A 13,074-nucleotide genomic window follows, 5' to 3' on the forward strand; every position below is an offset into this window, starting at 1 on the left:
AAAGCTCAAATCTCAGATGCCAGAAAACAAAACCAGCCAATAGCACAGAAGAGGTGCAGAGGCCCCAATCTCTCATTCGCTGCCCTACCAGCAGTCTCTCTCTGTGCTCTAGGGAATAACACACAAAAAAGAAGGCAACAGCTGCCAGTACAGATGCACTTCTGACTGCTCGGCCACCCACTGCTCTCCTAACAACCTCAAAGGGCCAGGGTGTTTGGTGAACACATGGAGCTCAAATGTCTTACAACCAATTAGAGATTAAATTTGCAAGCCATAGAAAGGCAGATAGAGCATCATTCTTTCTTAGCTGTGCCTTATTCAAATTTAAAAATAACATAAAAAACAACAGAAGCAAACAACCAACAACAACAAAAAAGACTCAACTCACATCTTCTTGACACAATCCCTCCTTTTTAATTGGTTTAAAGAGCTTTTACTTCATTTCTGGATACTCCAAAGCTTAATCTTTTGCACCCCTTCATTTGAAGTGCATTTTTTGGACGTTAATTACACTGGGAAGAAGTCTGGCACACGGTTGTTGATCCCAGACAAAAAAAAAAAAAAAAAAAAAAAAAAGCATGTTGCACTGCACATTAAATTTGCACATTAAATTTCCTTTCTGTTGATATTCCAACACTGTTTCTAGGTATCACCTCTGCTTATTTCAATCCCTCTGGAAAGAAGTCAGGAAAAAGAATTTCCCTCTTCCCAGCCACAGCAAGATTATTCAGAAAGGCTCTGGGGGCTCCTTTTTCAGTTATGCAAGAGAAAAGCAGTTTCAGGTCCTTTTAGAGAAAGTACTATCACAGTTTACCTCCTGGATTTTCTTTATTTTAATCCACTACCTACATTACCCTGATATATTGAAATCTCTTTTCAAAGAGGTTTTCTGTCTAGGCCTTTCTAGATAAAACAGCAGTCTGGTTCTTCGTTCCTCACCGGCACTTCACCTGTAGGTACAAGTAACCACATTTGCCTTAACCATCCAGATTACTAAAGCACTGCAGGGACACCACAGACAATCCTGTCCTTTTCTCTCAGCCGAAACTGCAGAAACTGGTATAGCAAAATGCTGCCAATCTTGGGTGAGTCATTCAGGACAACAAGCCATCTTTGCCCACCACTTCCCAGTTCTGCACTGAGCAACCTTATGGCCGGACATCATAAACAAAGCAATAGCACAAGCATAATTCCCCTTTGATTCAGACTCTGAAAGCACATGAAGCATGTGAAATCTGTGCTAGTTCAGCCCTTCCTTCCATTTACCTCTATTACAGCCATCAAATTCTTCACATCTTTCTTGCTGTCCAGAGAGAGTAAGAATGAAAAACTCCTTTAAATTTAATCTCTGATACATCTCTGAGGATACAGAAGCAGGAACAGGTAGTCTGATCAAGTTTGATGCATCCTATCTGTTCCACAGCATTGCAGTATATGGCTTTTACAGGCTTTGCATTGCAGTTGACTTCTGAAACCCTAAAAGAATTTGGAAAGCAAAATGACACGATGTTCCTGTACTCTGTATAAGAGCCCTTGATTGCAGTAAACAGCTTGTGATTTCAGAACATCCTTTAAGCAGCTGAAAAGTGCTACTCAATTTCCAGAGAATAGGGCCCTGCTCCAACTTTTGTCCCTGCCTCATACCTTCTGAGAGTTCACTTTCACTGCATGAGACACTGCAGGAGTTTGGCAACAAATGTCAAATCTGTTCCCTCAGCCTTACAGTTCTTCCGAGTAATGAAACTTTTGTTTCGTTTTGACCTACCAAAGAACACAGCAGACTTTTGGGGGTGTGGGCATGAGGCTGAACTGATGTATTATTCAAAGATGGCATTTTAACAGAACTCATTCAGCTTTGCTGGACACTGAACTGCTTCAAATGCTGATGACTAAATCCATATACTAATGAAGTCTGAGCAACCTTATTTTCCAGTTCCAGAATTTCTGTAGCACTTCTGTCCCATAATCTTCTATATTTAACAAATATTTTGTAATGGGCAGAATTTCTAGATTTTTTTTCTATTGACTCACATGGAGAAGCACGTTCTGAACTATGCAATCAGGTATACTCATGTTAGTCCAAAGTAGCATAGGCTTCATTAGCTGCACTTGTGCTAGAATATAAAAGGAATTTTAGCTATCCAGTATAAGCAGAGAATGCTCATAAAAACCTGTTGAGGATGATTAACAGTTCTGCAAACAAAAACTTGCTTCTGAATATTGAATAAAAAGATTAAGCTACTCTAAAATCCAGACAGTCTTGGGGAAAGACAGAACCAATCTACAGAAGGGCCTGTAGCTACTCAAAACAATCCTCAGTACTGTTGAAAACAAGGGTCTGAAAGACACCTCATTTGGAAGAAAAGTCCTTTTGAGTATTTGTAACAAGCATATCCACCCAGTTTCTTTGGCGTCAGACATTCATTAAGCAAAACTGTTGATGGAAATTGTCTGTCCTCTTTCTCTTTCAACTTACTAACAGGTATTTAAACTTAAGAGGGTCACTGTTATTCAATATTTTCCTATATATGGACTCCATACACTAAAGAACAATGGAGCAAGTAATCCTGGAAATCACTTCCATGCACGTGAGGGACAAGAAAGTCATCTGATGTTTTTGCTTCTCCTTCTGACTGACAAAAAAACAGGCAGACTTCATACCTCCTCAGCCTTCAAGCTACGTAGCTGATTCCTGCAGAGAATGACAGACTGTTCTTTTGATTTGTGGGATATTTTCTTGTAAAGAAATAAGATATCCAAAAGTCTGACCTGCATGGTTTAGCAGCTTCAGCAAGTTTTGGCATTACCTGCTTGTATTCTATATGTTATATAGGAAATGGGTGAATAGACTAAAATCAGGATAACACATTACACTTACCTTTTCTGAATGTCAGGCTAGGTAAAAGTGTCCTTTTGTACATTGCTGTATGTTCTTCCTCAACAAGATAACATGCAAGAAGCTGAGGCACTAACTACAACATCAGTTTGCTCAGGATCATAAGGCCAGTTACATCCAGCAACAAAATCTAAGTCTACCCTTTCATCAGATAACAAAAGTTAAACATTTACATTCAAATAGAATGTTGTACTGTCACCCTTCACAAACATTTTTTACCTCTATATAGGCAGAAAATAGTACTTTCAATTTTTTGCACAACTTTGATTTTATGTCAATGGGCAACATAAATATACAATAAAGCAAATATTTTCTTAGTACTTTTCAATTTCTGTGCTGCTAAAAATTAGAGATTCAGCCATTCCCCAACTTAATCTCTCAAATACATTTAGAGAAGAGAAACAATGCAGCAGACAATGAAAAATTACCTACAAACTGTTTTTCAAAGAAAACGGTACACTGCAGAATTTTATATAAGTGCAGCCATAAAATCAAAGCTTTTACTAAAGAAGGGGGAGGTGAGTGGTCGTCCCCTTATTTTGGAAAATCCATGCGACTGTAGCCCATCCGTACAATGATGATTTTGACCTCCTGATGTACTCAGCTTAAGAAAGGGAAGTAAGTCTGGAAAAAAAAAAAAAACAAAAAACAGGTGGATACATTAATCTAGGTTACATTACATAAACCATGACCTTTGATCAAACTCCAGAACACATCTAAAACTTGTATTTATAACACACACTATACAATTCGTTATGGACCAATGCAGGAAAGAAGCTGTACTGCAATTAGAATTTTACTGCATCAGCACATGCCTTTGTTTATTACTGTGTCTGAGGAGCACTATCTTAAGAGTTCCCTATCTGCTTGTTTGGATGCAGGTCCCTATTCCCCAGGCATGCAAAATGATTTTCCAAAGTGCCAATTTTTGCAAGTTACAGCTGCATGAAGAAGGCAAGGTGGCACTCTCAGGAAGGTACTATCTGAAAGAAAATATTAACAGAAATACTTTTTCTGTGATCTCATTTACAAAGCTTATTTACCACAGTAGTAGAAGGATTGGATTTTGGTCAATTTCTGCTGTAGCTCAACTTCATTTTTATCCACTGCTTTTGCTTAGAGTCTTTATTCTCCTTAGTAACAGAAAAAGAATCAATCTAACGAACAAACAAAAAAGGTCCTTTTTTATTATGATTACTAATTTAAAAAATGTTAAATTTAAATGACATCTAATGTGATTTGACTCAGATCACACACCAAGCTCCTGGTAGGGCTGAAACCCCCCACATCTTGTGTGTAATACTCTGTATTTTCCAACGGGTCTTCCTAAGTAACCAGAACCTAAAGCTTAGCTTTGCTGCTTGCAACGTCGCTGCAATCAGCTCCCACGGGCTTCCAGTTCCAGCACGTTTTTCCCATCCCACCTTGCAGTTCTGTCTTCTCCTGGCCTCTAACATAAGCGTGTTCCTGGGATGGCACAAACTGACCGAGGAGAATCACAGAATCATAGAAGATCCTGAGTCCTGAGTTGGAAGGGACCCACAAGGACCATCGAGTCCAACTCCTGGCACCACACAGGTCTACCCAAAATTCAGACCATGTGACCAAGTGCACAGTCCAAACGCTTCCTAAACTCCGACAGGCTTGGTGCAGTGCCTGCTTCCCTGGGGAGACCGTTCCAGTGCGCAACAACCCTCTCGGTGAAGAACCTCTTCCTGATGTCCAGCCTGAACCTCCCCTGCCTCAGCTTGACACCATTCCCGCGGGTCCTGTATCTGGTGACTAAGGAGAATAGATCGGCGTCACTGGTGCCTAGAGAGAACAGATCAGCGAGAGAAGAGGCGACTGAAAAAAACAAACAAACAAAAAAAACCGCGTCACAAGCCACACGGCCCAGCGCCCACCCGCCCGCAGCCCCTGAGCAGCCGGAAGCGGCGCGCCCCGCCCCGGGCCGGGGCGGCCGGAAGGCGGGCGGGGGGCGGGGGGCGCGGGGCGGGCGGTGGCATGGCGGGCGGGCGGCCGTGGCTGTCCGGGCCTCGCAGGCGGCTGAAGCCGCTGCGGACGGTGGTGGCGTGGAGGGGCAGGGCGGAGTGGGACCAGGTGATGGTGGGGCTGTACTGCGGGGACGGCCGCCTGCAGCAGGAGGCGCTGGATCGGGTCTCGGCCTGGAAGAGCCGGTACGGGCCGCGCGCCGGCGGGGAGCGGGAGCGGGGAGCCGTCGCTGCCTCCCGGGCCGCCCCCCGCGGTCCCTGAAGCGGCCGTGCGGGGCTGCGCGCCTCGGGCTGCTTCGGCACGGCCTGGCGGGGCCGGCCGAGGCGGCGTGCGCGACCGCGGGCGCCTCGTCCTGCGGGGCCCCTTCTCTGGGCAGTCGCCTTCGGACACGCGGGTGGCGCCGGTAATAGCGCGGGGCCGCGGGCGCCGGGGAAGGCAGGAGCCCTGCGTGCCCGCAGCCTCCCGGACTCGTTCTGCTCAGGACGGCGCGCCGCGCTAACCGCGCCCGGGGCCCCCGCGTCGTCTTACTGTGCGTTGCCTCTGCTGCACCGTAAAGGAGCCCGGTCCGGTTACAGCGACTCGTGCTGTATGAGTGCCGTGAGTGCTGACGTTTGGCATGTCAGTAGGTACTCATTTGACCTGCCTAGGAGCAGCTGTGCGATCGCTGTTCCAAGTAAAAGTCTTCTGGAAGAAGCCTTAGTGTCTTTCTGCATACCTGTTCTCAGGCTGCTTAGTACCACAAAGCACAAAAAGTATTGTGAAGACTACCCTTTTTGTAGGGGGAGTGTATTCTTGTGAGGCTGCTCATCATTTCTTTAATTTCTAGGTATGGCCCTAAAATGCCTCTTGCAGTGGATTGTACTGCTGAACTGATTCGTTGCAAGGTTCTGGATTCATCTGGCAGACTGAGGTCACACGAGCTCATCCTGTCCTATGGTCTGGCCCTTGTAAGGTAGGACTCTGAAGGCCTACAAGGAAAAGAGAGATCTGGGCAGAGAGCGTTATTCAGCTGTCTCATTCCACTTTAGGTCTTTGGGACTCCAGTGTTGTACGGTTTCTGGGGGATTTGACCTGGGGTTCCAAGTTTCTTTGCAGCTTTTGATAAAGTTATTTATCTTTTCTGTAACCTGCATGCAGATTTGTCAACCTGATCACAGAAAGGAAACAGAAAATGGTCAGCATTCCGCTGAGACAATTAGCCATAGAGGTAAATATTCAATAAAAGTTAACCAATAACTTCTTTATGTACAGGGAGCGTGTATGTTGGCTATTAATAACATCGTGAGGAGTTGTCAGGGTCATTATTTCATAAGCAAAATAATGGATACAGATGCCTGTACTCTCCAACTGCAAAGCTCTGAAGGTGCTTGATGTTCTTTAAAGTCACATTAGGAGTAACGAAGTCTGGTGATGTTCACTAAAACATTTTGAATCCTGTGTGATTGAATTTTTAGATGCAAATAGTCCCACTTGACATATATGCCACCTATTTTTATTACTGAGAGATGGAAAAAGAGCTAAGTCTATAGTTAATAAATTCAATTCTTTGAGAACCAAGATAATGCATTAAAAGCACTTAGTTATATTTTCAGGCATTTTCATCTTGTTATTCTCAATTGTTTAAGGTAAGTTTCTGTTTGGAGGATGGAAGATTCAGGGTGTAGTGGTAACTTGAGTTCTTTTTTTGTCAGGTGCGCTGAGCATCGTTTCTGGGTTTGAACAGCAAATATTGACAGGGATGAGCAGATAGTATTTGAGACTCCTAGATATGCAGCCTTGTCCAATGACTCTATATGCGAAAGGAGATTTTTTTTTAATTTGTTTTTTTAAAAAGGTGCTGCTACTCACTTCTTAACACTGATCAAACTTGCAAATAGAGACCTTAATTATTAAGTCAGTTATCCATGGGAAAAATGCAAATACAACTCACAGTGTATATGATCTGAGTATTTCATATGATGTGATCATATCTTCATTACAAACTGTCATGGAGAACAACTTCTCCAGCGTTTGTATGGATGCTAGGCCCCAGGAGGACCGGGGTCAGAGAGGAGGGATCTCAGCCCACACTTGAAAGGGGAAGCTGGAGAAGTTGTTCTCACTCAGGAAGAGGTTGTCTGCAGCTTTGCAGAGCTGTGTATGGTTAGGCCCAGTGCCATGGGAGTTGTGTGGTGATGCCTGTAGCTGCTTTTGCAGGTGGATATCCCCATCTGGGTTGTGGATCTGCGCCATGAGCTGACCCATGGGAAGCTGCCCCGCCTGGCTCTGTGCCGCAAGGGTGAGTGCCATTGTTGGAAGGTGTGGGAGGGCCTCGCCTGCAGTGCACTTAGGCAGCAGTGTCCCCTCAGGACGCATCACAGCTGGTACAGAGCCCTGAGGGAAGCAGCCCTCCCTACTGGGGCCCTGCTGAGCGGGCTGTGGACTCATCCTTATGGGGAGCATTGTGGTGTGAAACACCTGTGAGGGTGTGCCGCAGCCTTGTGGGGGTAGCTGAAGCATGCCCATTGAGTAGCATGCAGAAGAGGAGGGGAAACCAAGGCCACGGAGGGGATGTTGCTCTTCACTCTCCCATGCCTTCTGTTGTTGGGAGAGGTGAGGCAGAATTCCAGTTTTTGGGAAGGGGAAAGTGCAACTGGATGTAGCCAATGTTAGGCTTTCAAAAAGGACTGGAGGTTCTCTAACTCTGTGGGAAGGAATGACCTTCCATTTGATGGGGCAGGTGTTCAGAGATTTTCTCTTTCCCCTGAAAAAAATACTGGAAACAGTAGTTCAGCCCTAATGTTTCTTTACAGCACATAAAGTTCACATCAGGGAAGGAGGTGAATGCTCTTCCTGATGGTTTCAATGTACCCGAGACTGTTTAAAAAAAAAAAAAAAAAAAGCATTTTAGGGGGAGATGCAGTAGGTAACGCAACCCTGAGTAAATGACCAGCTCATAGTCTATGAAGGAATTCCTGGGAGTTTGGGGTTAAACACTGAGGAGGCAGAGAAATAACCTTCGGCAGGGTCCTAAATTGAATTTGGTAGCAAAATAGTGTTGGGTTTGTCTGTCTTTGAAAGGGTTTTTATTTCCATTCTATCTAAGGTATGCCTACTGTAGTCTGCACCAAAAAAATATATTTTTGCTTTAGACGTTGTGTTGGTAGCAGACCTATAAAAGAATTGACTTGTTTTCTCGGTAGAGTGCAACTGCTGGGACTTCGTTTCCACTTAAATGTGGTGTAGCTTGAGTAAGGAGTGTCCAATCTTTTTTGTTGCCAAAAAGGCAGTGGGTAGGTGTTACCAGGGCTGCAATACTGGATTGTGTGGGTTTTTGTTTTGGTTTGGTTTTCTAAACTCACTCACCTTTTCATTAATAGAGTAGCATGTGATTTCAGGGTTTGTTAATGGTGTTTCTTTTTGCAATGCGAGTTAGCAATATGCCACCTGCGTTTTTTTGTTAAATAGGAAAGTGAACCTCACTGAGAAGAGAGTGTTTTATATTCTCCGTTAGGTTGTGATGTTGTGCTGGACTGGCTACGAAAGACATATTGGAGCCGTCAGTTGGGCAATAATTTGTGTGAAGAAAGTGAGGAGGAGGAGGAGGAGGAAGAGGAGCAGGAAGAGGAGCAGGAAGCGATGGGAGCAAACACAGAATTGGACAATGACACATGGGAAGTTCAAACCCCACAGCATGAGGCCTGTCAGAAGCACAAGGAATTCCATGGTAGGTGTCCCTGGAACAACAGCAGATAAAAAGAATTAGATCTGTCCCATCCTAGCAAAACAGTGTCATCTTTGATCCCTGACAATGGATAAAGGTATACCTTCAGCTCACATTTTGGGATTGTTTTATGGATCTTGATGGATTCTGGGGTAACTGACTTTTCTGACCTAAGTTCACTGAATTAGTCACATAAAATCTTTTACGTTATTGAATATACAGTATCGTAATCAGTAACAGTAGTGACACAGGGATGGTTTAAGACCAAACATTGTGAAAGTTAATTCTAGTGTCGTGACAGCCATAATTTTGGGATTGAGATGGCTACCAAAAAAGTAGACTATGTGCCTTTTGCAGACCTCAAAACGTTATCAGATCATAATTTGAGCAGGAGCAGAATAAAGACAGTTCAGCTAGTTTCTATGTACTTAACATGTAGGCAGGAAATCACTAAATGCCAGTAGTATGTTAAAAACAACAATAACAACAACAAACAACACACACACAAAAAACACAGGTTACTCAACCAGAACATAAGCTGGTAAGACATAAAGTGCAAAAACAATGGCAGAAGTTTGGTAAACTGTTCCACTGGTTGCTTTTTCATCACCAGAAGTCTCTGAACCCTACAATCAGGAGCTTTACTCAACAGATTTGATTGACTTACTGGAGGAAGCCTACTTATGTTTTTTTTTTGAGCTGTCTGCATTTATCCAACTTGTTTTTGTCCACTGCTAGTGATAAAATACTGAACCCCTAGTTCAACACCACTTGATAAGATTTCCATTGCCAGAAAAATCGGGAAGTTGCAGGAGTCTTCAGAGTATTGTCTGACTAAGACAGAACTGCAGCTCACAGCTCTAGAACTGCAGAACTAAGCAGCTTGCCTATATACAAGAAAACATTGCACAGTTAATCTATTCCCTGCTTAAACTATATATTTATGCTTATTTCTAGAAAAAGTCAGAGATGTGCTGATATCCTACAAAGATGAGCAATTTCGGGTAAGTATAGTCTGACCTTTTCCCTTTGCACAGACAGAATTCTGTTTTACAGGTGTTATTTTGTAGAATCATAGAATATCCTGAGTTGGAAGGGACCCCATTAAGATCATTGAGTCCAACTTCTGGATTATGTCCAAATTATGTCCAACGTTCGTCACTTAAAATTGCATTTAGAAGAATTTACAGTGTTGGTAGGTAGGTTATTGATAGAATACAAACATCAGAAAAAAAATCCTCTAAAGGATAAATTTAAGGCCTGAAGTCACTGAAGAAATAACTCTAGCTTTCAATTCATTTCTCACCTACTTTTTGAATACTTGAGTGTAGGATTCTGATGGGATTCTAGCGGTTGCATTATTCAGCCGTCCCCCATCACTAGCACCACCGGTTGTTTTGTCTTTAAAGATTCTCAAATATTCCATTTTCACACTGTCAAGTCAGAATGGAGAGTGTTATACATGTATTTGCTTGCAGTTTAAGTGTGCTTTAAAGTAACTGTTCATAGCCAAACACCTGTTAGATGTACAATTCTTTTCCTTGCCTTCTGAAAACATATGGGGAGATATGAGAGAATTCTTTTCAATCTGTATAGCTCTTTGGTTTGGAGGGCTTGTCTTTTTCATTCATGCTTTCTTATTGCAAAGACATTTAATAAAGTATAACATAGCACAGTTCAACAGTAAAATGACTAGGCATGCATTGGACCTCTTCTGTCATCTTAGAGGAAAAAGTGAGAATTTCATTACTGTTCCTGAGCAGAAAAACTAATTCCTATTTCCATAAATTCAAGGGTGTTTTTTATTTTGGATTTGTATTTTTTGGTCACTTTCCCAGGATTACTTTGTTTTGAGGGTAATGCAAAGTAGGGAAGTAGGAAGAAAGATTGTGTAGAAGGAGAAAACCTGGGCTTTGCTTTATTCTTAAAACTTCAAACGATAAAAGTTCCTGCATTCTTTCTTCCCATACTAGCTTTTCCTTCATTCTTTCCACAGTTCCGGGTAGGTTAAGACATTTATAGGAAAAACACAATTGTAATCAAAATTAAGTTTGTTTTCATCCCCTGGCAATCATGGGAGCATTTAATGACTAAGGCTTAATGAAGTAATTCTATCTGCCGTCGAGGGGTTTATATATGCCGGTCTCTCTATCCCATTAACAGTTGTTAATGAAAGCACAGTACCCTAAGACAACCTCAGTTTGAACCAAGTAATCTCGATTTCTAGGCCCCTGCTTTATTCTCTAATCCATATTCATTTATTAGATTCAGCCAGATAGCCTTCCTTTTATACTGCTACTGCATTATATTCAGGGATGTAATACGTTGCTTATTTTTAGAGGCTCCTTGGTCCTACCACCTTTTCAATGCAGTTTTTTTCTGAGTATGACATGACTTATATTAATTTCTAATATACCCCTAGGAAAGGGAACTTTGTGAGTCTTTTTCAAGTGCTCTTTATGAAGTATATATCACATGGGCATCTGGTTTTCATAGCAGCGCCTTTCTGTTGATCACTGGAGTATATTTTTTGTTAACACTTGGATTTTTCCTTCACTCAGGTTATGCAGACAGTCCAGTCTGTTTCAAAGTCTCGAGAATTGTGGTCTAATTCTTCTTCAGAGGTGGACTGGATTTTGGCTCAGATCAAAGACTTGATGCAAGAGAACAGGTACATCTCTGATAAGGAGCTGAGGTGAAAGGTACAGTGCAGAGCTGAGCCTGTACACCTGTTGCACTACCTTTTCACTGTGTGTTGTTTAGCTGATCCTGGAAAAGGCAATAGGTTGATTTCCTCAACAACATCTTTGAGCACTGAGTTGTTAATCTCTGTTCACGAATAATGTTTCTCATGCCAGATGGTGTCCCAAGTGTGGGGTGCTGTCTCTCTTTTTACTCTGCTGACCCTCAGGCATGTCAGCATCTTCAGTGTCTTCAAAAGCTCTCCCAAGAACCTTGGATAGACTTTGATTTCATAGTAACCTTTAGAATTTTTCAAAATTGTAGGGCGATAGTTGGCCTCTTCTATATTTCATATCCTTCTACTGCTACAGGGATACTGCTGGATCCTATTGGACCTAGCGTGCTGACACTTTGTTATTGCTGTATAAATTTGCATGAAGACCCTGTCCCACTCCAACAAATGTAATCAGCGTAACTCTAGAGGGGAGAGACAATCAAATTATAAACTTGAGGCATATCTTATGATGTTTTGAATATAAATATATATATGTCATGCAAGCTGCCGATTAGCTTAAGCAGTTATCAGATCTTATGCCAAAACAAAACACTGAGAAAGTGACTTGCACCTTGCCCATCAGTGGCTGAGCATGGACAAATGAGCAAGAAGGCATGAAGTTTCTGTATTGAAAAGCATACTTATTGAACATGGGAATTCTATAACACTTAAACTGTTGCTAGAAGGTTGGAAGGTATTGGTGGAAGCAAGCAATTGCACCTGTTTCTGATTCTGATACCCTTTCTCTAAGCATCCTCTCTGTTGGCCACTCTCAGGGCACTGATGGACTAAAGTCTGGTCCAGTGGAGCTGCTTTTATAAAGATATTTGAGCCTGGCATCAATTACATGATAGAGAGGAAACAGATTGCCACAGTACAAAACGAGTAGTGAAAGGTCTGAGTGAGAACAAGAGACTTCAATCTTACGTGAAATTGATTTGATGGGGTATGTTCAAGCAAGGGGTGTAATGTCTTGGTAACAGTTAAAAGATCTTAGAAATACCCTTTTCATAAAATGAAACTGAAGTGGTAAAGATCTTAAGGTAGTCATGTAGTTGGGGTCTTTCCACTGTTGCCTTGCTGGCATGCTCTCCTATTAGTTTATGTCTGCAAGACTTAATTGTCATGACAGATGCTTTTGACTCCATTTGTGGCTTTGAGGCACCTGTGCTTCCAAGTAGTCCTAATTTAGCTGCGAAATACCACGTGCTATTAGATGAAGAGAGGGGTTATGGTAGCTTCGTTTTTGAAACCCTTGAAACTGATGTGATATGTGAGGCTACAAGCACTTGGAATACCCAGCCACTTTCCAGGGCTCTCCAGTACTTGTTCTTTACTACCTGCATAGCCAAACCGTGATAACATTTTTCCCTTTCAGTAATTTCAATTTTCTGTGTCAAGTACCTCACACGCTACATCTTGCTTTGAATTTCACAGGTGATTCTCAGAACTCTTTAGGCTGAATTCACCGTCTCATATGTTCTTAAACTGTTAGAATGGACAGCTAGTGAATGGGATGGGATTCTGAGGCAGGGCTATTGATTAAAACTTCACTAGTGGCTATCGGGACTATCGGGAGGGCAAGGATGTGAGGAAGCTGCTTTTGAGTTTGTTCAGTGAAAGGATAATGGTATATGTGAGTATTATGACATAAGATCCTAATATGGAGATACTGTTCACCCCAAATGTGTAGTAAAAAGAGGAATTTCTCTTTGGAAAGACTCGGAGTATTTCTCTTTGGAAATA

The 13,074-nt window shown here is 42.4% G+C and overlaps 1 protein-coding gene across 2 annotated transcripts in view; it reads left to right on the forward strand.

The window, feature by feature from the left end:
- Nucleotides 1-4,873: 4,873 nt before the first annotated feature.
- Nucleotides 4,874-13,074, forward strand: part of LAS1L (LAS1 like ribosome biogenesis factor) — a 29,693-nt gene continuing 21,492 nt past the window's right edge. The window contains exons 1-7 of one of the 2 annotated variants that reach the window (XM_027465234.3): nt 4,874-5,073; nt 5,715-5,840; nt 6,026-6,095; nt 7,085-7,166; nt 8,382-8,594; nt 9,549-9,595; nt 11,153-11,262. In XM_027465234.3, the coding sequence (XP_027321035.1) occupies nt 4,901-5,073; nt 5,715-5,840; nt 6,026-6,095; nt 7,085-7,166; nt 8,382-8,594; nt 9,549-9,595; nt 11,153-11,262 (821 nt within the window). In that variant the 5' untranslated portion in view covers nt 4,874-4,900. The remainder of the gene's footprint in view (nt 5,074-5,714; nt 5,841-6,025; nt 6,096-7,084; nt 7,167-8,381; nt 8,595-9,548; nt 9,596-11,152; nt 11,263-13,074) is intronic. The other variant, XM_027465232.3, reaches the window with a different exon arrangement.

This window comes from Anas platyrhynchos, chromosome 10 (genome assembly GCF_047663525.1).
Source record: "Anas platyrhynchos isolate ZD024472 breed Pekin duck chromosome 10, IASCAAS_PekinDuck_T2T, whole genome shotgun sequence".
Classification (NCBI taxonomy): domain Eukaryota; kingdom Metazoa; phylum Chordata; class Aves; order Anseriformes; family Anatidae; genus Anas; species Anas platyrhynchos.